We start from the raw sequence: 27,109 nt of genomic DNA, 5'->3' as shown, positions 1-27,109 counted from the left end.
CTCAACCCTAACCCCAGCTCAACCCTAACCCCAGCTCAACCCTAACCCCAGCCATAACCCTAACCCCAGCCATAACCCTAACCCTAACCCTAACCCCAGCCATAACCCTAACCCTAACCATAACCCTAACCCCAGCCATAACCCTAACCCCAGCCATAACCCTAACCCCAGCTCAACCCTAACCCTAACCATAACCCCAACCATAACCATAACCCTAGAAACATTCCTGTTTCATGTTTGAGACATGGATCTACAATACATCAGTATGTTTTCTTTGTCTCCAGTCCAGGAAATGATTTCATTGATAAACAGGGCAAGTTCATCGGCTCCATATACAAGAAAGTTGTGTACAGGGAGTTCACCAACAATAAATTCACCAAACAGAAGGAGAGATCAGCAGACATGCAACACCTGGGGATTCTGGGTAAGTTGTAGTATAAAGGGATTTGGTTCTGGGTAAGTTGTAGTATAAAGGGTTTGGGGTTCTGGGTAAGTGGTAGTATAAAGGGTTTGGGGTTCTGGGTAAGTTGTAGTATAAAGGGTTTGGGGTTCTGGGTAAGTTGTAGTATGAAGGGTTTTGGTTCTGGGTAAGTTGTAGTATGAAGGGTTTTGGTTCTGGGTAAGTTGTAGTATAAAGGGTTTGGGGTTCTGGGTAAGTTGTAGTATAAAGGGTTTGGGGTTCTGGGTAAGTTGTAGTATGAAGGGTTTTGGTTCTGGGTAAGTTGTAGTATGAAGGGTTTTGGTTCTGGGTAAGTTGTAGTATAAAGGGTTTGGGGTTCTGGGTAAGTTGTAGTATAAAGGGTTTGGGGTTCTGGGTAAGTTGTAGTATGAAGGGTTTTGGTTCTGGGTAAGTTGTAGTATAATGGGTTTGGTTCCTGATAAGTTGTAGTATAAAGGGTTTGGGGTTCTGGGTAAGTTGTAGTATAAAGGGTTTGGTTCTGGGTAAGTTGTAGTATAATGGGTTTGGGGTTCTGGGTAAGTTGTAGTATAAAGGGTTTGGTTCTGGGTAAGTTGTAGTATAAAGGGTTTGGGGTTCTGGGTAAGTTGTAGTATGAAGGGTTTTGGTTCTGGGTAAGTTGTAGTATAAAGGGGTTGGGGTTCTGGGTAAGTTGTAGTATGAAGGGTTTTGGTTCTGGGTAAGTGGTAGTATAAAGGGTTTGGTTCTGGGTAAGTTGTAGTATAAAGGGTTTGGGGTTCTGGGTAAGTGGTAGTATAAAGGGTTTGGTTCTGGGTAAGTTGTAGTATAAAGGGTTTGGTTCTGGGTAAGTGGTAGTATAAAGGGTTTGGGGTTCTGGGTAAGTTGTAGTATAAAGGGTTTTGGTTCCTGATAAGTTGTAGTATAAAGGGTTTGGTTCTGGGTAAGTGGTAGTATAAAGGGTTTGGGGTTCTGGGTAAGTTGTAGTATAAAGGGTTTGGTTCCTGATAAGTTGTAGTATAAAGGGTTTGGTTCTGGGTAAGTTGTAGTATAAAGGGTTTGGGGTTCTGGGTAAGTTGTAGTATAAAGGGTTTGGGGTTCTGGGTAAGTTGTAGTATGAAGGGTTTTGGTTCTGGGTAAGTTGTAGTATAATGGGTTTGGTTCCTGATAAGTTGTAGTATAAAGGATTTGGTTCTGGGTAAGTTGTAGTATAAAGGGTTTGGGGTTCTGGGTAAGTGGTAGTATAAAGGGTTTGGCGGTACAGTAGGCTTAGTACGTACATAACATATGGAATTGAATTGCCATACTTTACTTCCCAGGGACCAAGCAATGACATTGACATTATTTTCATTATTAAACTGACCTGTTATGAATCCTGATTGATGACCCCTCTTGTTTCGTTCCCCAGGCCCTATGATCCATGCAGACATTGGTGACAAAGTCAATATAGTCTTCAAGAACATGGCCACAAGAACGTACTCTATTCACGCACATGGGGTGAAGACAGACGTACCACAAGTCAAAGAAACTAAGCCAGGTAAAATGAACAGCACCCATAATCCATTGGATTTGACCAGCTAGTGTTTTAGACATTGGATTTGACCAGCTAGTGTTTTAGACATTGGATTTGACCAGCTAGTGTTTTAGACATTGGATTTGACCAGCTAGTGTTTTAGACGTTGGATTTGACCAGCTAGTGTTTTAGACGTTGGATTTGACCAGCTAGTCTTTTAGACATTGAATTTGACCAGCTAGTGTTATAGACATTGGATTTGACCAGCTAGTGTTTTAGACATTGGATTTGACCAGCTAGTGTTTTAGACATTGGATTTGACCAGCTAGTGTTTTAGACATTGGATTTGACCAGCTAGTGTTTTAGACATTGGATTTGACCAGCTAGTGTTTTAGACATTGGATTTGACCAGCTAGTGTTTTAGACATTGGATTTGACCAGCTAGTGTTTTAGACGTTGGATTTGACCAGCTAGTGTTTTAGACATTGGATTTGACCAGCTAGTCTTTTAGACATTGGATTTGACCAGCTAGTGTTTTAGACATTGGATTTGACCAGCTAGTGTTATAGACATTGGATTTGACCAGCTAGTGTTATAGACATTGGATTTGTGATAGTGATATGTAGTAGTTTTAATAGCAGAAAGTGATTTTGATCGCAACAAAAACCTATATGTGTCATTGATCTTTTATTACTATGGTTACTCATACATATTTCATGACCCTGTTCTACAGAATAACAACTTTGTAGTGAGTGAGAGTTAGTTTCCTAAAGCAGAGTTGTCCCTTACAGGTGAAACACAGACATACACATGGTATGTCCCCAAGACAGCTGGGCCTACAGACAAACAGGAGACATGCAGTGTGGGAGCTTATTACTCCACAGTCGACGTCAACAAGGTAAATGAGATACCACAAACTATGATCCTTAACTATTTTTTGGTGCCATTCAGCCCAAGGGGCCAGGGTTCCGGGGCCAGGGTTCCGGTCTAAAAACACGGTTTTGACTGCTCCTACAGTTTTGACCTGGTATTGCAGTTTAACTGACGCCCGGCCCAGAAAGACAATTTCAATAGACGGCCACAGAGAAGTCAGACTTTAAATTTCCTAATAAGACAATTTAGTCATCACCTTTATACACAAAACATCCAAATAATTGTCGCAGAGGCCAATCTTTTTTCAAATCACTTACAGCCGACGATATTATCATTTTATATTCATCAAATGTCATGTTTTTGGATGACATGACGACGTTGTCTCTGCTCGCGCTGCACATACTGAGTGCTAGCGCACATTTGATGTTGGTCGCATAAATCGCATGCAACCCGGATAGAGAATCGTGTATGTGAAAGTGAATAGATTACTTTGAAAACAACGGTCGGACATCTTGGATCCAGTCTCCAGTTCTTATTATCAGTAGTGGTTCATGGGTAAAATCACTGGGGAAGCCTCAACATGTCAAAACAAAAAGCCATATTACAACATACGGTGCCTTTGGAAAATATTCAGACCCTTTCCCTTTTTCCACATTTTGTTACGTTATAGCCTTATTTTGTATTTAACCTTAATTTAACTAGGCAAGTCAGTTAAGAACAAATTCTTATTTACAATGGCGGACTACCCCGGCCAAATCCGGACGACGCTGGGCCAATTGTGCGCTGCCCTATGGGACTCCCAATCCCGGCCGGATGTGATACAGCCTGGATTTGAACCAGGGACTGTAGTAACGCCTCTTGCACTGAGATGAAGTGCCTTACACTGCTGCGCTACTCGGGAGCCTCATTCTAAAATTGATTAAATTCATGTTTATCCTCATCAATCTACACACAATACTCCATAATGACGAAGCGAAAACAGGTTTTTAGATATGTTTGTAAATGTATTAACAATAAAAACAGAAAAAACATATTTAAATAAGTATTCAGACCCTTTTCTATGAGACTCGAAATTGAGCTCAGGTGCATTCTGTTTCCATTGATCATCCTTGAGATGTTTCTACAACTTGATTGGAGTCCACCTGTGGTAAATTCAATTGATTGGACATGATTTGGAAAGGCACACACCTGTCTATATAAGGTCCCACAGTTGACAGTGCATGTCAGAGCATAAACCAAGCCATGAGGTCGAAGGAATTGTCCATAGAGCTCCGAGACAGGTTTGTGTCAAGGCACAGATCTGGGGAAGGGTAGCAAAACATTTCTGGTGCATTTTCAGGTCCCCAAGAACACAGTGGCCTCCATCATTCTTAAATGGAAGAAGTTTGAGGAGTGGCCAGAAGCCACTCCTCAGTAAAAGGCACACGACAGCCTGCTTGGAGTTTGTCAAAAGGCACCTAAAGACTCTCAGACCATGAGAAACAAGATTCTCTGTTCTGATGAAACCAAGATTGAACTCTTTGGCTTGAAAACCAAGCATCACGTCTGGAGGAAACCTGGCACCATTCCTACAGTGAATCATGGTGGCAGCATCATGCTGTGGGGATGTTTTTCCGCGGCAGGGACTAGGAGACTAGTCAGGATCGAGGGAAAAATGAACGAAGCAAAGTAGAGAGAGATCCTTGATGAAAACCTGCTCCAGAGTATTCAGGACCTCAGACTGGGGTGAAGGTTCACTTTCCAACAGGACAACGACCCTTAGCACACAGCCCAGAGAATGCAGGAGTGGCTTCGGGACATGTCTCTGAATGTCCTAGAGTGGCCCAGCCAGAGCCCGGACCCCGATCGAACATCTCTGGAGACCTGAAAATAGCTGTGCAGCGACGCTCCACCTCCAACCTGGCAGAGCTTGAGAGGATCTGCAGAGAAGAATGGGAGAAGCTCCCCAAATACAGGTGTTCCAAGCTTGTAGCGTCATACCCAAGAAGACTTGAGGCTGTAATCGCTGCTAAAGGATCTTCAACAAAGTACTGAGTAAAGGGTCTGAATACTTATGTAAATGTAACATTTCAGTTTTTTTTGTTTAATACATTTGTAAAAGTAAAAAAAAAAAAAATGTTTTTGATTTATAATTAAAAGGTATTGTGTGTAGATTGATAAGGGGAAAAACTATTTCATCCATTTTAGAATAAGGCTGTAAAGTAACAAAATGTGTAAAAAGTCAAGAGGTCTGAATACTTTCCAAATGCACTGTATGTGTTGTGATAATTGCTTTTGCTCTATAACCTGTTAGTTCAGAATAAATTCAACCACACCTTTTGTTTCATCACAAATCTGGAGCTTAACCTCTGTTCGGTGAAGTTCACGAAGCGTATTTTGCATGTAACAAACAGCTACATGACCTACAGCGTGATCAGGCAAGTTAATGTTTCCGACCTTTTCTAAAACTATTGATTTAGAACCACTGAGAGTTACCGCAAGTCTCAAAGTAAACAGTAGCTGCCTCCACCATTCCAGCACCATTTCAACATGATCAAATCACCTATGAGTAGTCTAATACAGTGACAACTAAAAGATACCAAAAACAATTTAGTCCAGTCAACGTAAGCTAAATATGATGTCGTTTTCAGTAGTTCTGATTTCTCTCTCTGTGTGTGTGTGTGTCACAGGAGGTTGATGGCACCTTAATTGGGGAGGACAGGCTCATGGTAATGGCTGGAGCGGAATCAGTGGAATGGTATCAAATACAACAAACACATGGTTTCCATGGTTTCCATGTGTTTGATTCCATTCCATTGGCTCTGTTCCAGCCATTATTATGAGCCGTTCTCCCCTCAGCAGCCTCCACTGGTGGGTGTGCGTGCGTAGAAAATACATTTACTCACCCTACTTGTAGAGAAATGCCAATGCCATCCTCCTCTCATGTTGATAAAAATGGCCTATGACTGTCATACAGTACACGCTTTTAGTTTTTGTTTTAGTAGGCTACCTGGCTAAAAAGCTTGCTCGCTAGCCTGACTTCCTTTCATGGGCAACAATGAGCCAGCTTGTTAACATTAGCCTACTATATCTAACTACATATTGAACTTCCATCCTCTCAGGCCAGGGGAACAATGTATTCATACATGGTTGGATCAGAATCACTGTTATAATCATTGACCAGTACGGAGAATTAAGTAAAACCACAAGTTCAAATCCCTATCTCCATCCATGGCTAACTTAGGAACGGGCCAATTTTAGCTAGCTAGCTAGCCAGCCACCGGAAGACTACACGTGATGAGAAATATTCAGCTTCTAGCAAATTTAAGGAAAATTATGAAACACAAAAATGTGTTTAATTAGTTCCCTTGGCATCCACGAATACACGCTACTGCTTATTATACCTCAGTGATTCAGCAATATGGCGAGCTTCAAATTCAAATACTTCAGGCTTCACGCACCATCGGAAGTTTTCCATAGAAATACTCCACAAATTTCTTGTTAACAAACTATAGTATTGGCAAGTCGGTTAGGACATCTACTTAGTGCATGACGAGTAATTTTTCCAACAATTGTTTACAGACAGATTATTTCACTGTATCACAATTCCAGTAGGTCAGAAGTTTACATAAGTTTACTGTGCCTTTAAATAGCTTGGAAAATTCCAGAAAATTATGTCATTGCTTTAGAAGCTTCTGATAGACTAATTGACATCATTTGAGTCAATTGGAGGTGTACCTGTGGATGCATTTCAAGGCCTACCGTTAAACTCAGTGCCTCTTTGCTTGACATCACGGGAAAACCAAAAGAAATCAGCCAAGACCTCCACAAGTCTGGTTCATCCTTCGGAGCAATTTCCAAACACCTGAAGGTACCACGTTCATCTGTACAAACACTAGTACGCAAGTACAAATACCATGGGACCATGCAGCCGTCAAACCGCTCAGAAAGGAGACGTCTTCTGTCTCCTAGAGATGAACATAATTTGGTGCAAAAAGTGCAAATCAATCCCAGAACAACAGCAAAGGACCTTGTGAAGATGCTGGAGGAAACAGGTTCAAAAGTATCTATATCCACAGTAAAACGAGTCCTATATCGACATAACCTGAAAGGCCGCTCAGCAAAGAAGAAGCCATTGCTCCAAAACCGCCACAAAAAGCTAGACTACGGTTTGCAACTGCACAAACCGACCAAGATTGTACTTTTTGGAGAAATGTCCTCTGGTCTGATGAAACAAAAATAGAACTGTTTGGCCATAATGACCATTGTAATGTTTGGAGGAAAAAGGGGGAGGCTTGCAAGCCGAAGAACACCATCCCAACTGTGAAGCACAGGGTTGGCAGCATCATGTTGTGGGGGTGCTTTGCTGCAGGAGGGACTGGTGCACTTCACAAAATAGATGGCATCACGAGGATGGAAAATTATGTGGATATATTGAAGCAACATCTCAAGACATCAGTCAGAAAGTTAAAGCTTGGTTGCAAATGGGTCTTCCAAATGGACAATGACTCCAGGCATACTTCCAAAGTTGTGGCAAAATGGCTTAAGGACAACAGAGTCAAGGTATTGGAGTGGCCATCACAAAGCCCTGACCTCATACTAATTGAGTGTATGTAAGCTTCTGACCCACTGGGAATGTGTAAAACCTGAAATAAATCATTCTCTCTACTATTATTCTCACATTTCACATTCTTAAAATAAAGTGGTGATCCTAATCGACTTAAAACAGGGAACTTTTACTAGGATTAAATGTCAGGAATTGTGAAAAACTGAGTTTAAATATATTTGGCAAAGGGGTATGTAAACTTCAACTGTACACTACATGACCAAAGGTATGTGGACACTTGCTCGTCCAACATCTCATTCCAAAATCATGGGCATTAATATGGAGTTGGCCCCCCCTTTGCTGCTATAACAGCCTCCACTCTTCTGGGAAGGCTTTCCACTAGATGTTGGAACATTGCTGTTGGGACTTGCTTCCATTCAGCCACAAGAGCATTATTGAGGTTGGGCACTGATGTTGGGTGATTAGGCCTGGCTCGCAGTCGGCGTTCCAATTCATCCAAAAGGTGTTTCATGGGGTTGAGGTCAGGGCTTTCTGCAGGCCAGTCAAGTTCTTCCACACCGATCTCAACAAACCATTTCTGTAGGGACCTCGCTTTGTGCACAGGGGCATTGTTACACTGAAAAAGCACAGAATTGTCTAGAATGTCATTGTATGCTGTAGCATTAAGATTTCCCTTCACTGGAACTAAGGGGCCTGAACCATGAAAAACAGACCCCAGACCATTATTCCTCCTCCACCAAACTTTACAGTTGGCACTATGCATTGGGGCAGGTAGCGTTCTGCTGGCATCCGCCAAACTCAGATTCATCCCTTGGACTGCCAGATGGTGAAATATGATTCATCACTCCAGAGAACCTGTTTCCACTGCTCCAGAGGCAGCGAGATTTATACCACTCCAGCCAATTCTCCGCATTGCGTATGGTGATCTTAGGCTTGTGTGCAGCTGCTCAGCCATGGAAATTTCATGAAACTCCCGACGAACACTTTTTGTGCCGATGTTGCTTCCAGAGGCAGTTTGAAACTTGGTAATAAGTGTCGCAACCGAGGAGAGACGATTTTTACGTGCAATGCGCATTAGCAGTCCCGTTCGGTGAGCTTGTGTGGCCTACAACGTAGCGGCTGAGCCGTTGTTGCTCCTAGACCAGGGCTGCCCACCTCTCTTCCTGGAGATCTACCATCCTGTGGGATTTCAGTCCAACCCTAATTTAACACACCTGGTTCTACTTATTATCTGCTCAACAAGACCTTAACTAGCTGAATCATATACGCTAAATTAGGGTAGGACTGAAAACCTACAGGACAGTAGATCTCCAGGAAGAGGATTGGGCAGCTCTGTTCTAGAAGTTTCCACTTCACAATAACAACACTTACAGTTGGCCGGGGCAGCTTTAGCAGTGCAGAAATTTGACAAACTGACTTGTTGGAATGGTGGCATCCTATGACGGTGTCTCGTTGAAAGTCACTGAGCTCATCAATAAGGCCATTCAACAGTCAATGTTTGTCTATGGAGATTGTATGGCTGTATGCTCGATTTTATACACCTGTCAGCAACGGGTATGGCTGAAATAGCCGAATCCACTAATTTGAAGGGGTGTCCACATACTTTTGTATATATAGTGTACATATAAATACATACGCGTTAAAACACATATTTACATACATCATTGGTCTCTACCCCCAGGACCTGTACAGCGGTCTAATTGGTCCCCTAGTGATATGTAGGCGGAGCTATGCGAGAACATTTGGACTGAAGAAGGAAGTGGAAGAGTTTGCCCTCCTCTTCATGGTGTTTGATGAGAACGAGTCCTGGTACCTGGACGACAACATCAAAACAAACATCAAGACACCCACCAGGAACATCAAAGAGGATGAGGACTTCATCGAGAGCAATAAAATGCACGGTAAGGCTGGGGAAAGAGGGGTGTATGTTCTTTTTTGCCACCGTTAATAGGAAAGCCTTTGCTTAATGATTTCTGAAGCATTTATATAGGCCTTATAAAAAAAGGGGTTTATTAAGCCTTCATTTCTAGGCCTTATTAAAAAGCTTTTGTTTGTTTAAAGTGGGACCAGGGCCTATTCACAAATCATAAAAAAAATAGGAGTGATCTAGGATCAGTTCTTACCTTTTATAGATCAGCACTCCTACTATGAGACACTTGATAAATACTGCCTCGGATAAATTGATGTTTTTGTCACCGACGTGTCTCTGCTGTAGGCATCAACGGGCAGCTGTATGGAAACCTGCTGGGACTGAACATGGAAGTGGGGGACAAGGTGTACTGGTACCTGATGGGGATGGGCAACGAGATAGACATCCACACTGCCCACTTCCACGGGCACAGCTTTGACTATAAGGTAAGATTCCATTTGACCATATTAAAAAAAGTCATAAAACCATTAGGTGTACATTTCCTCAAAACCTTTCCTGGAAACTTTCAAAGCAGTATAACTTTCCTCCAATTTAAGTGTATGAAACCCTAAATCATCCGAACTTTTATAAAAAAAAAACAGAACAGAGAGGTCACATTGAAGACCACATTGAATTTTGGACCATAAGCCCAGATGTAGGCGGTCAGTCAAGTATTCATACACTTTATCTACATTTTCTTCAAGGTTGCCTTGGGAACACACAGGGTGTGGCTCCATTCAATCTGCGCTACAGCCTTGTAGAAATGTAAAGGCGAATGTTCCCGCATTAGCCGGAGACTGCATTCACAGTAAACGCTGCATAGGATGGCTCAAATCGGAAATTACCTTTTTAAAATTCCAAATCACACTATAAAAAAAAAAAAAAACTCTGAATCGAGCCCTTGATCTTCTAGCCTAGCACTAATACATCTGACTCAACTAAATGGTTACATACATTCTCTCGTTCCCCAGCTGAGTGGAGGGTCCCACCGTGCGGATGTGTTTGGCCTGTTCCCAGGCACCTTCCAGACTGTGAAGATGAGACCTACGTACCCTGGTTCCTGGCTGCTGCACTGCCACGTCGCAGACCACATCAAGGCCGGCATGGTAACAGTCTACAAAGTCACTGAGAAAGGTAAGAAGTGTGTGGGTTTGGTTCCCTGTGTGTGAAGTGTAGGTTACCGTGTGTGTGTGTGTGTGTGTTACACTCTATAATATAGCTGTTACTCCCACTTGTGAATGTTTATACAACTAACCTCTCTGTGTTTTGTGTCTTCAGAAAAGAAGGGCTTTTTTGGATGAACGCGGAGCGTTAACACAAACAGAAAATAAAAGCTACGTACATCTCTTCAGTAATTACACATTGACCTCGTATTCCACACAAGGAGCACAGTGACCACTGACAATGCATGAATTAACTAAAACGGCTTTAATACAGGGTTTAAGCCTACCTGGTTAAATAAAAGGTGAAATAAAACAATAAAAAAAGCAATGAGCAATGTCTAATGTCAATGTTCTAAAATACATTTTGAATAAAGAAAATATAAAATCCTCCCTGATGTTGTTTCTGATGTTGTCCACCATTGGCACGAACGACAGTGTCTAAAAGGTTTACAGAGAACGGCGCGACAAACAAAAAAACATCCAGTCAGCGGCAGTCCTGTGGATGAGAGGTTGACGGAGAATGGAAAGAATCGTGAAAGCGAACTGGCGGGCCAAACAGATAACGGCGCAGTATGACAGTAGTGTGGAGAACAGCATCTCGGTCGTTCTCACGGATGGGATATTGCAGCAGACGACCACACTGGATTCCACTCCTATCAGCTGAGAACAAGAAGAAAGCGGCTCCAGTGGGCATGCGATCACCAACACTGGACCCATCCTGCCTGGTGTCAACGGTACAGGCTGGAGGCGGTGGTGTACCTCTGTCCAATCTGCAGCAACTGCGTGATTCCATGGTGTCAGCATGGACCAACATCCCTATGGAACATTTCCAACTTGTAGAATCAATTCCCCGAATAATTCAGGCTGTTCTGGAAGCTAAAGGGGAATCCTACACAGTACTAGACGCGTTTAAATAATAAACTGGCCCGGTGGGCGTACACTTCAATATTATGCTAATGTGTTTGTGAAAGGAGCAGAACCAACATTAAATGTTTTTAGAGAGCATTTATTAAACGCAGCGACCCCCCCCAAAAAATTTAACTGATAAAAGCTAAACAAACACTGGGAATATATGATATACTGGGGGTTTCACAGTAGAGAGGTTACGCCTCTCAGAGAAGCTCCCTTCTGAATTATTCAACCACCTTTCCTTTTCTCTTCTTCCAATGAACACAAGAAAGAATAGTCCAGTGTATAACTCAACATCCTGTTCCTAATACTCAGTAATAATGGTCTCAGGGGTATCCACAAGTCCATACAGAAGAGGACTTGTACCACTGCAGGGTATGACTAGCGACGTGACAATACTAAAACAGTAATAGAAAAATTGAGGTCAGAAAAAGAAAAAAAAGTTTTAAAAAATTATTCAGGATTTCCTTATTAAAAATCAAAAATAGTGTCATATCTCTGCACAGCAAAATTCTCTGTTCATATTAAATTTGACTAATAGGACTACAAACGGTGGTTTTGTATGGGTACCATTTCCATAAGGCTCTGCAGTAGTAGGGTTTTCAGAGGCTCACTCCACTAAGTGGTTGATTGTCCAGCGCCTTCCAGGTTAAGGATCCTCCATAGAAATAGAATCAGTAGAAGGGACATTTCCATTCAAACCAACGGTAAGTTGCATCAGTTGCTGTACTGGGCGTACCATTTGGAATGTATGCTTAAAATGGACACTAACTAACCTGTTCTACTTAGGCAGAAATGTTAAATTCACCTAATCTGCCATGTTGGATGGACCATGAAATAAAACATTGGCTTTTAGAGCTACTGTATGTCTGTTCTACTAGTTGTAATTCTACGGCTCCTCCTCCTCCTCCTCACATCATGAGGTTTCTCTGGCTGCACTCCAGCAGGTGAGGCAGGAAGAAGTGGACCGTCCCGTCGTCAGGCAACAGGTCCAGGAACTCCAGGGGGTTCAGCTCCATGGCAACCACCACCAGCGTTTCTGTTGTCAAGGAAAATGCAGATGTTATGGCCCAACTCTGAATATTAAAAAGGGGAAATCGGCAATTCATACTATACATATATATTTTTAAACTTTTAAATGAATTATATTCAAGAGATTGGTCATACTTATCCAGCCCCATCCCTAAGCTGTTACCCAAAACAGTGATGGGGTGCACTTTGTTATTGTTTAAACTGCAAATTGCCCCTTTAACCACAGCAAAAGTGGTGACATTCTGGAGTTAAACCCTATGCTTGAAGACACAGGCTAGAGAAACTATACTGACACCGTGACGAGAGTGTACCGCCATATCTCCCTCAACATGGTTTTCATGGTGCTGCTCTGGGAGCGTGACGAGATGGCTACAAAATTAAATTCTTGTGATATGCAGATAGAATGGAAGCGCACCGCCTACACGTCGGCCACGCTTCACAACGGGAGGATATTAGAACACCGCCTGGCTACACGTCGGCCACGCTTCACAACGGGAGGATATTAGAGCACCGCCTGGCTACACGTCGGCCACGCTTCACAACGGGAGGATATTAGAGCACCGCCTGGCTACACGTCGGTCACGCTTCACAACGGGAGGATATTAGAGCACCGCCTGGCTACACGTCGGCCACGCTTCACAACGGGAGGATATTAGAGCACCTCCTGCCTACACGTCGGCCACGCTTCACAACGGGAGAATATTAGAGCACCGCCTACACGTCGGCCACGCTTCACAACGGGAGGATATTAGAGCACCTCCTGGCTACACGTCGGCCACGCTTCACAACGGGAGGATATTAGAGCACCTCCTGGCTACACGTCGGCCACGCTTCACAACGGGAGGATATTAGAGCACCTCCTGGCTACACGTCGGCCACGCTTCACAACGGGAGAATATTAGAGCACCTCCTGGCTACACGTCGGCCACGCTTCACAACGGGAGAATATTAGAGCACCTCCTGGCTACACGTCGGCCACGCTTCACAACGGGAGGATATTAGAGCACCTCCTGGCTACACGTCGGCCACGCTTCACAACGGGAGGATATTAGAGCACCGCCTGGCTACACGTCGGTCACGCTTCACAACGGGAGGATATTAGAGCACCGCCTGGCTACACGTCGGCCACGCTTCACAACGGGAGGATATTAGAGCACCTCCTGCCTACACGTCGGCCACGCTTCACAACGTGAGAATATTAGAGCACCGCCTACACGTCGGCCACGCTTCACAACGGCAGGATATTAGAACACCGCCTGGCTACACGTCGGCCACGCTTCACAACGGGAGGATATTAGAACACCGCCTGGCTACACGTCGGCCACGCTTCACAACGGGAGGATATTAGAGCACCGCCTGGCTACACGTCGGCCACGCTTCACAACGGGAGGATATTAGAGCACCGCCTGGCTACACGTCGGTCACGCTTCACAACGGGAGGATATTAGAGCACCGCCTGGCTACACGTCGGCCACGCTTCACAACGGGAGGATATTAGAGCACCTCCTGCCTACACGTCGGCCACGCTTCACAACGGGAGAATATTAGAGCACCGCCTACACGTCGGCCACGCTTCACAACGGGAGGATATTAGAGCACCTCCTGGCTACACGTCGGCCACGCTTCACAACGGGAGGATATTAGAGCACCTCCTGGCTACACGTCGGCCACGCTTCACAACGGGAGGATATTAGAGCACCTCCTGGCTACACGTCGGCCACGCTTCACAACGGGAGAATATTAGAGCACCTCCTGGCTACACGTCGGCCACGCTTCACAACGGGAGAATATTAGAGCACCTCCTGGCTACACGTCGGCCACGCTTCACAACGGGAGGATATTAGAGCACCTCCTGGCTACACGTCGGCCACGCTTCACAACGGGAGGATATTAGAGCACCGCCTGGCTACACGTCGGTCACGCTTCACAACGGGAGGATATTAGAGCACCGCCTGGCTACACGTCGGCCACGCTTCACAACGGGAGGATATTAGAGCACCTCCTGCCTACACGTCGGCCACGCTTCACAACGTGAGAATATTAGAGCACCGCCTACACGTCGGCCACGCTTCACAACGGGAGGATATTAGAGCACCTCCTGGCTACACGTCGGCCACGCTTCACAACGGGAGGATATTAGAGCACCTCCTGGCTACACGTCGGCCACGCTTCACAACGGGAGGATATTAGAGCACCTCCTGGCTACACGTCGGCCACGCTTCACAACGGGAGAATATTAGAGCACCTCCTGGCTACACGTCGGCCACGCTTCACAACGGGAGAATATTAGAGCACCTCCTGGCTACACGTCGGCCACGCTTCACAACGGGAGGATATTAGAGCACCTCCTGGCTACACGTCGGCCACGCTTCACAACGGGAGGATATTAGAGCACCGCTTTGCTACACGTCGGCCACGCTTCACAACGGGAGGATATTAGAGCACCGCTTTGCTACACGTCGGTCACGCTTCACAACGGGAGAATATTAGAGCACCTCCTGGCTACACGTCGGCCACGCTTCACAACGGGAGGATATTAGAGCACCTCCTGCCTACACGTCGGCCACGCTTCACAACGGGAGGATATTAGAGCACCGCCTACACGTCGGTCACGCTTCACAACGGGAGAATATTAGAGCACCGCCTACACGTCGGCCACGCTTCACAACGGGAGGATATTAGAGCACCGCCTACACGTCGGCCACGCTTCACAACGGGAGGATATTCTTGCAACTTCAGCAACAAATGTGCATATTTGTTGTAATTAAAATGATTTGAAACATTTAGATTTTTCAACATTTAACCTAAAATGCAATACCAAACCTTTCAATGTGTGCAGGGTGATTTTTGCGTCTTTCCTACTTAGTTTTAGTATTATTGAGATTATTTGTGATATTATGTGGTTTATTTCTGTACAGCTGCATCTTTACAACGGTCCCGCTGCCGAGGAAAATAAACTGGAAGCGTAAAAACTACACCATTTCAAGAGAGACTCGCATCGCAGACGACATTACTGCATTCGCGTGCGGTACAGCATGTCTCATAGATCACCTTACAGAGACGATGACAGCGTAGTTTAGTGTACCTTTGAGAGCAGCCAGCAGGATGCTGTCCTCTCCCTGTGTCGCCCTGGTTCTCTCACACAGCTCAGGGAACAGCTTCTGCCACCACAGAGCCTGAACAAAAACACATGAATCTATTAGAAAGACATGCACTATAGAACCATTGAAATATATATATATAAAAAAAAGGCAATGTTCCCTCGTTCACAGAGACCGCATTCACTATAAAAAGCTGCATACGTCGGCTCAATCGGAAATTACCTTAAAAATGTGCGCTATTACGTGGACCTTCCACGCTACTGATTGAATCTAGCCCTTACCATTCAAACCATAGGACTGAGGTTAGAGCTTACGTAAGGTTGTGTAAGTACGCATAGGGTAAGATCCACAGTAGGGTCAAAGGAGTTGGGGCAATGCATACATGTCTGACAGAAGGATGACAGTTCCATAGTACCCACCATGTTGTTGTTCTGCAGCTCATGATTAGCATAAGGGATGATGGCCTGAGGACAGCGGTCTAGCAACCTCTCGATGGAGCTCTCGTAGTGACCCAGCTTGGTGGCACAGAGCACGTGCACACTGAGCCCGGCGTTGTCCCCGTCTGGCAGCTGCTCCAACAGGGGCAGGATGGATGACGCGTCCAGGGTGGGACCGCACAGCAGGGACTGGATGATTCATTGTTTGTTCACCATAGTGGAACATTTACATGTAAGAGTAAAAAAAAAAAGAAGCTTTATTTTACAAGTTTATGGGTTGGTTGATTGATTCCATGTCTGACTGATAAATTGATAAATAGCACGGACATGATGCAGAGAGACTGACCTGTAGTTTGAGGAGGTCTTCTGGAATGATGTTGACGTGAGCTGGAGTCAGGATGCTGACCCAGGGATACAACACGCCGTAGTGGGAACACCAGTTGATCTGTAACACAGAAACAGTCACCCAGGGTTACAACACCAGTTGATCTGTAACACAGAAACAGTCACCCAGGGTTACAACACCAGTTGATCTGTAACACAGAAACAGTCACCCAGGGTTACAACACCAGTTGATCTGTAACACAGAAACAGTCACCCAGGGTTACAACACCAGTTGATCTGTAACACAGAAACAGTCACCCAGGGTTACAACCCCAGTTGATCTGTAACACAGAAACAGTCACCCAGGGTTACAACACCAGTTGATCTGTAACACAGAAACAGTCACCCAGGGTTACAACACCAGTTGATCTGTAACACAGAAACAGTCACCCAGGGTTACAACACCAGTTGATCTGTAACACAGAAACAGTCACCCAGGGTTACAACACCAGTTGATCTGTAACACAGAAACAGTCACCCAGGGTTACAACACCAGTTGATCTGTAACACAGAAACAGTCACCCAGGGTTACAACACCAGTTGATCTGTAACACAGAAACAGTCACCCAGGGTTACAACACCAGTTGATCTGTAACACAGAAACAGTCACCCAGGGTTACAACACCAGTTGATCTGTAACACAGAAACAGTCACCCAGGGTTACAACACCAGTTGATCTGTAACACAGAAACAGTCACCCAGGGTTACAACCCCAGTTGATCTGTAACACAGAAACAGTCACCCAGGGTTACAACCCCAGTTGATCTGTAACACAGAAACAGTCACCCAGGGTTACAACCCCAGTTGATCTGTAACACAGAAAGTCACCCAGGGTTACAACCCCAGTTGATCTGTCACACAAACAGTCACCCAGGGTTACAACACCAGTTGATCTGTAACACAGAAACAGTCACCCAGGGTTACAACACCAGTTGATCTGTAACACAGAAACAGTCACCCAGGGTTACAACATCAGTTGATCTGTAACACAGAAACAGTCACCCAGGGTTACAACATCAGTTGATCTGTAACACAGAAACAGTCACCCAGGGTTACAACATCAGTTGATCTGTAACACAGAAACAGTCACCCAGGGTTACAACACCAGTTGATCTGTAACACAGAAACAGTCACCCAGGGTTACAACATCAGTTGATCTGTAACACAGAAACAGTCACCCAGGGTTACAACACCAGTTGATCTGTAACACAGAAACAGTCACCCAGGGTTACAACACCAGTTGATCTGTAACACAGAAACAGTCACCCAGGGTTACAACACCAGTTGATCTGTAACACAGAAACAGTCACCCAGGGTTACAACACCAGTTGATCTGTAACACAGAAACAGTCACCCAGGGTTACAACACCAGTTGATCTGTAACACAGAAACAGTCACCCAGGGTTACAACCCCAGTTGATCTGTAACACAGAAACAGTCACCCAGGGTTACAACCCCAGTTGATCTGTAACACAGAAACAGTCACCCAGGGTTACAACCCCAGTTGATCTGTAACACAGAAAGTCACCCAGGGTTACAACCCCAGTTGATCTGTAACACAGAAACAGTCACCCAGGGTTACAACCCCAGTTGATCTGTAACACAGAAACAGTCACCCAGGGTTACAACACCAGTTGATCTGTAACACAGAAACAGTCACCCAGGGTTACAACACCAGTTGATCTGTAACACAGAAACAGTCACCCAGGGTTACAACCCCAGTTGATCTGTAACACAGAAACAGTCACCCAGGGTTACAACACCAGTTGATCTGTAACACAGAAACAGTCACCCAGGGTTACAACCCCAGTTGATCTGTAACACAGAAACAGTCACCCAGGGTTACAACCCCAGTTGATCTGTAACACAGAAACAGTCACCCAGGGTTACAACCCCAGTTGATCTGTAACACAGAAACAGTCACCCAGGGTTACAACCCCAGTTGATCTGTAACACAGAAACAGTCACCCAGGGTTACAACCCCAGTTGATCTGTAACACAGAAACAGTCACCCAGGGTTACAACACCAGTTGATCTGTAACACAGAAACAGTCACCCAGGGTTACAACACCAGTTGATCTGTAACACAGAAACAGTCACCCAGGGTTACAACCCCAGTTGATCTGTAACACAGAAAGTCACCCAGGGTTACAACCCCAGTTGATCTGTAACACAGAAACAGTCACCCAGGGTTACAACACCAGTTGATCTGTAACACAGAAACAGTCACCCAGGGTTACAACCCCAGTTGATCTGTAACACAGAAACAGTCACCCAGGGTTACAACACCAGTTGATCTGTAACACAGAAACAGTCACCCAGGGTTACAACACCAGTTGATCTGTAACACAGAAACAGTCACCCAGGGTTACAACCCCAGTTGATCTGTAACACAGAAACAGTCACCCAGGGTTACAACCCCAGTTGATCTGTAACACAGAAACAGTCACCCAGGGTTACAACCCCAGTTGATCTGTAACACAGAAACAGTCACCCAGGGTTACAACCCCAGTTGATCTGTAACACAGAAACAGTCACCCAGGGTTACAACCCCAGTTGATCTGTAACACAGAAACAGTCACCCAGGGTTACAACACCAGTTGATCTGTAACACAGAAACAGTCACCCAGTGTTACAACCCCAGTTGATCTGTAACACAGAAACAGTCACCCAGGGTTACAACACCAGTTGATCTGTAACACAGAAACAGTCACCCAGGGTTACAACACCAGTTGATCTGTAACACAGAAACAGTCACCCAGGGACACAACACCAGTTGATCTGTAACACAGAAACAGTCACCCAGGGTTACAACACCAGTTGATCTGTAACACAGAAACAGTCACCCAGGGTTACAACACCAGTTGATCTGTAACACAGAAACAGTCACCCAGGGACACAACACCAGTTGATCTGTAACACAGAAACAGTCACCCAGGGTTACAACACCAGTTGATCTGTAACACAGAAACAGTCACCCAGGGTTACAACACCAGTTGATCTGTAACACAGAAACAGTCACCCAGGGATCTCCAGTACCTCCTAGACTCCAGCCCTGGGGAACATCACACCTTAGTGCGAAGAACACGCTACAGACACACAGAACACGCTACAGACACACAGAACACGCTACAGACACACAGAACACGCTACAGACACACAGAAAACACACCAGGTCGTCAGCGCTCTTGAGCGGTTTGAATCCGCGGCCGTCTCCCCGTGTGACGCGATCGATGTAGACAGTGGTGAGGCGGAACAGCAGCTCCTGGATGACAGCTTCCTGTGACGAGGCCATCAGCAAGGCTTCCCAGAAGTCAACCAGCAGCTGAGGGCCTCCCTGGGGCCCTGACACGTCCCCACACAGCTCCTACAGGAAACACACTCACATATTGTCACATTTTGGAATCGAATCCTGGAGGAAATCTTACAGGAATCCTGGAGGAATGACACACACACACACACACACACACACACACAGTAACCCTAACCTGGAAGAAGAGGTCAGCCTCGTCCAGTTTGACCTTGTCGTTCTCGTGCAGCGCCACCATGGCTGCCACCAGCAGGCCGTCCTGGTTGTCCTTGAGGTGGCGAGCGAGGAGAGTAGGTACCACCGCATCCCCTCTGCCGTGCAGCAGCAGCTTGGCTTCCTCAATGAACCCATACACCTGCAGCATCTGGGACGGGGCATAGAGCAGATACACTGTTCACACACACACACTCTCTCCTCTTCCCCCACCACCTTACACAAACATGATCGGACCTCTGTGTGTCGGTCCATGTGTTGCCTGTAGAGCTGGAGGTCTGCCATGCGCAGGGCCAGGGCAGCCTTGGACAGGGTGAGGGGTACGGAGGGGGCTCCGATGGACTCCAGCCGCTCTAGGTGGGCCAGGCCACAGTCAGGGCTGGCTCTGGCCATGGAAGGGCTGGCTATAACATGGGGAAGCTGGGACGGCTCGGCCACACCGAAGATATCCAGCACCTCGTTGGCCGTCTCCTACAATACACACACACACACACACCACTGAATCTCAACAGTGTGGCTATTGAATCAGAAGAGCTTGTATTGAAATGGCTGGAGGTCTCCAAGGACTGGTGAAAGTTACCTCAGTGAGCAGCTCCAGGGTCTCCTCATAGAGGGAGTGTTTGAGGAAGAAGAGGAAGCCCTTCCCGTAGCCACAGAGACTGTTAGACAGACCCCTGTTCCTGGAGATCACCTCTGTCAGAGACAGGCCTGACATCTTATAGTAGGGCAGGGCCAGGTGGCAGTCCCGCTTGTCAAACCTACACGTCAGTGGAAGGGATGGTCGCACTTTACATTCAGTAAAACAACTAACAAATCAGTCCACCAACACACCAACCAGTCCACCAACACACCAACCAGTCCACCAACACATCAACCAGTCCACCAACACACCAACCAGTCCACCAACACACCAACCAGTCCACCAATACATCAACCAGTCCACCAACACACCAACCAGTCCACCAACACACCAACCAGTCCACCAACACACCAACCAGTCCACCAACACACCAACCAGTCCACCAATACATCAACCAGTCCACCAACACACCAACCAGTCCACCAACACACCAACCAGTCCACCAACACACCAACCAGTCCACCAACACACCAACCAGTCCACCAACACACCAACCAGTCCACCAACACACCAACCAGTCCACCAACACACCAACCAGTCCACCAACACACCAACCAGTCCACCAACACACCAACCAGTCCACCAACACACCAACCAGTCCACCAACACACCAACCAGTCCACCAACCAGTCCACCAACACACCAACCAGTCCACCAACACACCAACCAGTCCACCAATACATCAACCAGTCCACCAACACACCAACCAGTCCACCAACACACCAACCAGTCCACCAACACACCAACCAGTCCACCAACACACCAACCAGTCCACCAACACACCAACCAGTCCACCAACACACCAACCAGTCCACCAACCAGTCCACCAACACACCAACCAGTCCACCAATACATCAACCAGTCCACCAACACACCAACCAGTCCACCAACACATCAACCAGTCCACCAACACATCAACCAGTCCACCAACACACCAACCAGTCCACCAACACACCAACCAGTCCACCAATACATCAACCAGTCCACCAACACATCAACCAGTCCACCAACACACCAACCAGTCCACCAACACATCAACCAGTCCACCAACACACCAACCAGTCCACCAACACATCAATCAGTCCACCAACACACCAACCAGTCCACCAATACATCAACCAGTCCACCAACACACCAACCAGTCCACCAACACACCAACCAGTCCACCAACACACCAACCAGTCCACCAACACACCAACCAGTCCACCAACACACCAACCAGTCCACCAATACACCAACCAGTCCACCAACACACCAACCAGTCCACCAACACACCAACCAGTCCACCAACACACCAACCAGTCCACCAATACATCAACCAGTCCACCAACACATCAACCAGTCCACCAACACACCAACCAGTCCACCAACACATCAACCAGTCCACCAACACACCAACCAGTCCACCAACACATCAATCAGTCCACCAACACACCAACCAGTCCACCAATACATCAACCAGTCCACCAACACACCAACCAGTCCACCAACACACCAACCAGTCCACCAATACATCAACCAGTCCACCAACACACCAACCAGTCCACCAATACATCAACCAGTCCACCAACACACCAACCAGTCCACCAACCAGTCCACCAACACACCAACCAGTCCACCAATACATCAACCAGTCCACCAACACACCAACCAGTCCACCAACACACCAACCAGTCCACCAATACATCAACCAGTCCACCAACACACCAACCAGTCCACCAACACACCAACCAGTCCACCAACACACCAACCAGTCCACCAATACATCAACCAGTCCACCAACACACCAACCAGTCCACCAACACACCAACCAGTCCACCAACACACCAACCAGTCCACCAATACATCAACCAGTCCACCAACACACCAACCAGTCCACCAACACATCAACCAGTCCACCAACACACCAACCAGTCCACCAATACATCAACCAGTCCACCAACACACCAACCAGTCCACCAACCAGTCCACCAACACACCAACCAGTCCACCAATACATCAACCAGTCCACCAACACACCAACCAGTCCACCAACACACCAACCAGTCCACCAATACATCAACCAGTCCACCAACACACCAACCAGTCCACCAACACACCAACCAGTCCACCAACACACCAACCAGTCCACCAATACATCAACCAGTCCACCAACACACCAACCAGTCCACCAACACACCAACCAGTCCACCAATACATCAACCAGTCCACCAACACACCAACCAGTCCACCAACACACCAACCAGTCCACCAACACACCAACCAGTCCACCAATACATCAACCAGTCCACCAACACACCAACCAGTCCACCAATACATCAACCAGTCCACCAACACACCAACCAGTCCACCAACACACCAACCAGTCCACCAACACATCAACCAGTCCACCAACACACCAACCAGTCCACCAACACATCAACCAGTCCACCAACACACCAACCAGTCCACCAACACATCAACCAGTCCACCAACACACCAACCAGTCCACCAACACACCAACCAGTCCACCAACACACCAACCAGTCCACCAATACATCAACCAGTCCACCAACACACCAACCAGTCCACCAACACATCAACCAGTCCACCAACACATCAACCAGTCCACCAACACATCAACCAGTCCACCAACACACCAACCAGTCCACCAACACACCAACCAGTCCACCAACACACCAACCAGTCCACCAACACATCAACCAGTCCACCAACACATCAACCAGTCCACCAACCAGTCCACCAACACACCAACCAGTCCACCAACCAGTCCACCAACACATCAACCAGTCCACCAACACATCAACCAGTCCACCAACCAGTCCACCAACAAGTCCACCAACACACTAACCAGTCCACCAACACACCAACCAGTCCACCAACACATCAACCAGTCCACCAACACATCAACCAGTCCACCAACACATCAACCAGTCCACCAACACATCAACCAGTCCACCAACACACCAACCAGTCCACCAACCAGTCCACCAACACACCAACCAGTCCACCAACACATCAACCAGTCCACCAACACATCAACCAGTCCACCAACACATCAACCAGTCCACCAACACACCAACCAGTCCACCAACACACCAACCAGTCCACCAACACACCAACCAGTCCACCAACACACCAACCAGTCCACCAACACACCAACCAGTCCACCAACACACCAACCAGTCCACCAACACACCAACCAGTCCACCAACACATCAACCAGTCCACCAACCAGTCCATCAACGAGTCCACCAACCAGTCCACCAACACATCAACCAGTCCACCAACACACCACCAACCAGTCCACCAACACACCACCAACCAGTCCACCAACACACCACCAACCAGTCCACCAACACACCACCAACCAGTCCACCAACACACCACCAACCAGTCCACCAACACACCACCAACCAGTCCACCAACACACCACCAACCAGTCCACCAACACACCACCAACCAGTCCACCAACACACCACCAACCAGTCCACCAACACACCACCAACCAGTCCACCAACACACCATCAACCAGTCCACCAACACACCATCAACCAGTCCACCAACACACCATCAACCAGTCCACCAACACACCATCAACCAGTCCACCAACACACCATCAACCAGTCCACCAACACACCATCAACCAGTCCACCAACACACCATCAACCAGTCCACCAACACACCATCAACCAGTCCACCAACACACCAACCAGTCCACCAACACACCAACCAGTCCATCAACCAGTCCACCAACACATCAACCAGTCCACCAACACACCAACCAGTCCACCAACACATCAACCAGTCCACCAACCAGTCCATCAACCAGTCCACCAACACATCAACCAGTCCACCAACCAGTCCACCAACACATCAACCAGTCCACCAACACGTCAACCAGTCCACCAACACACCAACCAGTCCGTCAACCAGTCCACCAACACATCAACCAGTCCACCAACACACCACCAACCAATCCACCAACACACCACCAACCAGTCCACCAACACACCACCAACCAGTCCACCAACACACCACCAACCAGTCCACCAACACACCATCAACCAGTCCACCAACACACCACCAACCAGTCCACCAACCAGTCCACCAACCCATCAACCAGTCCACCAACACATCAACCAGTCCACCAACACACCAACCAGTCCACCAACACACCAACCAGTCCACCAACACACCAACCAGTCCACCAACACACCAACCAGTCCACCAACACACCAACCAGTCCACCAACACACCAACCAGTCCACCAACACACCAACCAATCCACCAACACCTTGATGTTAATGTGATCCGACCCCACTGACCTGCTGAAGCAGTCTCCTAACTGGGCGCAGCTCTCCTGGAAGGCCTGCTGCAGCTCCTGTCTGTCTGCGGTGCGTGCTGTACTATATCCCAGGGCCAGGTTCTCACCAGTGGTCTGAGGCCGTTCTACAGGGTTTCCAACCCGGGGGTCCAGGAGCGTGGCTCTCAGGAGGAGGTGGGCTTCACTTAGCAGGTGCAGACAGCTCTGAGACAGAGGGTTGGTCTCCTCATACGTCTTGCTGTACTCCACCTTGAGAAATGGTTGATTGTGAATGCCAGGTTAAACAGTAGAAATGATTGTGAATGCCAGGTTAAACAGTAGAAATGATTGTGAATGCCAGGTTAAACAGTATAAATGATTGTGAATGTCAGGTTAAACAGTAGAAATGATTGTTGAATGCCAGGTTAAACAGTATAAATGATTGTTGAATGCCAGGTTAAACAGTATAAATGATTGTTGAATGCCAGGTTAAACAGTATAAATGATTGTGAATGCCAGGTTAAACAGTATAAATGATTGATGAATGCCAGGTTAAACAGTATAAATGATTGTGAATGCCAGGTTAAACAGTAGAAATGATTGATGAATGCCAGGTTAAACAGTATAAATGATTGTGAATGCCAGGTTAAACAGTATAAATGATTGTGAATGCCAGGTTAAACAGTAGAAATGATTGATGAATGCCAGGTTAAACAGTATAAATGATTGTGAATGCCAGGTTAAACAGTATAAATGATTGTTGAATGCCAGGTTAAACAGTATAAATGATTGATGAATGCCAGGTTAAACAGTATAAATGATTGATGAATGCCAGGTTAAACAGTATAAATGATTGATGAATGCCAGGTTAAACAGTATAAATGATTGATGAATGCCAGGTTAAACAGTATAAATGATTGTTGAATGCCAGGTTAAACAGTATAAATGATTGTTGAATGCCAGGTTAAACAGTATAAATGATTGTGAATGCCAGGTTAAACAGTATAAATGATTGTGAATGCCAGGTTAAACAGTAGAAATGATTGTGAATGCCAGGTTAAACAGTATAAATGATTGTGAATGCCAGGTTAAACAGTAGAAATGATTGTGAATGCCAGGTTAAACAGTAGAAATGATTGTGAATGCCAGGTTAAACAGTAGAAATGATTGTGAATGCCAGGTTAAACAGTAGAAATGATTGTTGAATGCCAGGTTAAACAGTATAAATGATTGATGAATGCCAGGTTAAACAGTAGAAATGATTGTGAATGCCAGGTTAAACAGTAGAAATGATTGTGAATGCCAGGTTAAACAGTATAAATGATTGTGAATGCCAGGTTAAACAGTATAAATGATTGTGAATGCCAGGTTAAACAGTATAAATGATTGTTGAATGCCAGGTTAAACAGTATAAATGATTGTTGAATGCCAGGTTAAACAGTAGAAATGATTGTGAATGCCAGGTTAAACAGTATAAATTATTGTGAATGCCAGGTTAAACAGTATAAATGATTGTTGAATGCCAGGTTAAACAGTAGAAATGATTGTGAATGCCAGGTTAAACAGTATAAATGATTGATGAATGCCAGGTTAAACAGTATAAATGATTGATGAATGCCAGGTTAAACAGTATAAATGATTGATGAATGCCAGGTTAAACAGTATAAATGATTGTGAATGCCAGGTTAAACAGTATAAATGATTGTGAATGCCAGGTTAAACAGTATAAATGATTGTGAATGCCAGGTTAAACAGTATAAATGATTGTGAATGCCAGGTTAAACAGTATAAATGATTGTTGAATGCCAGGTTAAACAGTAGAAATGATTGTTGAATGCCAGGTTAAACAGTAGAAATGATTGTGAATGCCAGGTTAAACAGTATAAATGATTGATGAATGCCAGGTTAAACAGTATAAATGATTGATGAATGCCAGGTTAAACAGTATAAATGATTGTTGAATGCCAGGTTAAACAGTATAAATGATTGATGAATGCCAGGTTAAACAGTATAAATGATTGTGAATGCCAGGTTAAACAGTATAAATGATTGTGAATGCCAGGTTAAACAGTATAAATGATTGTGAATGCCAGGTTAAACAGTATAAATGATTGATGAATGCCAGGTTAAACAGTATAAATGATTGATGAATGCCAGGTTAAACAGTATAAATGATTGATGAATGCCAGGTTAAACAGTATAAATGATTGATGAATGCCAGGTTAAACAGTATAAATGATTGTGAATGCCAGGTTAAACAGTATAAATGATTGATGAATGCCAGGTTAAACAGTATAAATGATTGATGAATGCCAGGTTAAACAGTATAAATGATTGATGAATGCCAGGTTAAACAGT

At 45.8% G+C, this 27,109-nt stretch overlaps 2 protein-coding genes across 3 annotated transcripts in view; one reads left to right on the top strand and one right to left on the bottom strand.

Annotated features, from left to right (window-relative positions):
- Window positions 1-10,807, top strand: part of cp (ceruloplasmin) — a 28,261-nt gene extending 17,454 nt beyond the window's left edge. Inside the window, exons 14-20 of the mRNA XM_055943790.1 lie at window positions 285-424; window positions 1,824-1,952; window positions 2,720-2,826; window positions 9,029-9,248; window positions 9,563-9,702; window positions 10,228-10,390; window positions 10,535-10,807. Of these exons, the coding sequence (XP_055799765.1) occupies window positions 285-424; window positions 1,824-1,952; window positions 2,720-2,826; window positions 9,029-9,248; window positions 9,563-9,702; window positions 10,228-10,390; window positions 10,535-10,557 (922 nt within the window). The 3' untranslated portion in view covers window positions 10,558-10,807. The remainder of the gene's footprint in view (window positions 1-284; window positions 425-1,823; window positions 1,953-2,719; window positions 2,827-9,028; window positions 9,249-9,562; window positions 9,703-10,227; window positions 10,391-10,534) is intronic.
- A 602-nt stretch (window positions 10,808-11,409) lies between these two features.
- hps3 (HPS3 biogenesis of lysosomal organelles complex 2 subunit 1) overlaps window positions 11,410-27,109 on the bottom strand; it is a 39,342-nt gene continuing 23,642 nt past the window's right edge. For both annotated transcript variants that reach the window (XM_055943791.1, XM_055943792.1), the window contains 9 exons: window positions 24,774-25,021; window positions 20,386-20,563; window positions 20,043-20,276; window positions 19,771-19,956; window positions 19,455-19,649; window positions 16,245-16,343; window positions 15,881-16,087; window positions 15,446-15,536; window positions 11,410-12,367 (listed from right to left, as the gene is read on the bottom strand). In XM_055943791.1, the coding sequence (XP_055799766.1) occupies window positions 12,240-12,367; window positions 15,446-15,536; window positions 15,881-16,087; window positions 16,245-16,343; window positions 19,455-19,649; window positions 19,771-19,956; window positions 20,043-20,276; window positions 20,386-20,563; window positions 24,774-25,021 (1,566 nt within the window). In that variant the 3' untranslated portion in view covers window positions 11,410-12,239. The remainder of the gene's footprint in view (window positions 12,368-15,445; window positions 15,537-15,880; window positions 16,088-16,244; window positions 16,344-19,454; window positions 19,650-19,770; window positions 19,957-20,042; window positions 20,277-20,385; window positions 20,564-24,773; window positions 25,022-27,109) is intronic.

The sequence above is a fragment of the Salvelinus fontinalis genome, chromosome 14, assembly GCF_029448725.1.
Source record: "Salvelinus fontinalis isolate EN_2023a chromosome 14, ASM2944872v1, whole genome shotgun sequence".
Taxonomy (NCBI): domain Eukaryota; kingdom Metazoa; phylum Chordata; class Actinopteri; order Salmoniformes; family Salmonidae; genus Salvelinus; species Salvelinus fontinalis.
Note: the sequence above shows the minus strand (reverse complement) of the source record. Positions and strands in the feature narration are given on the sequence as shown.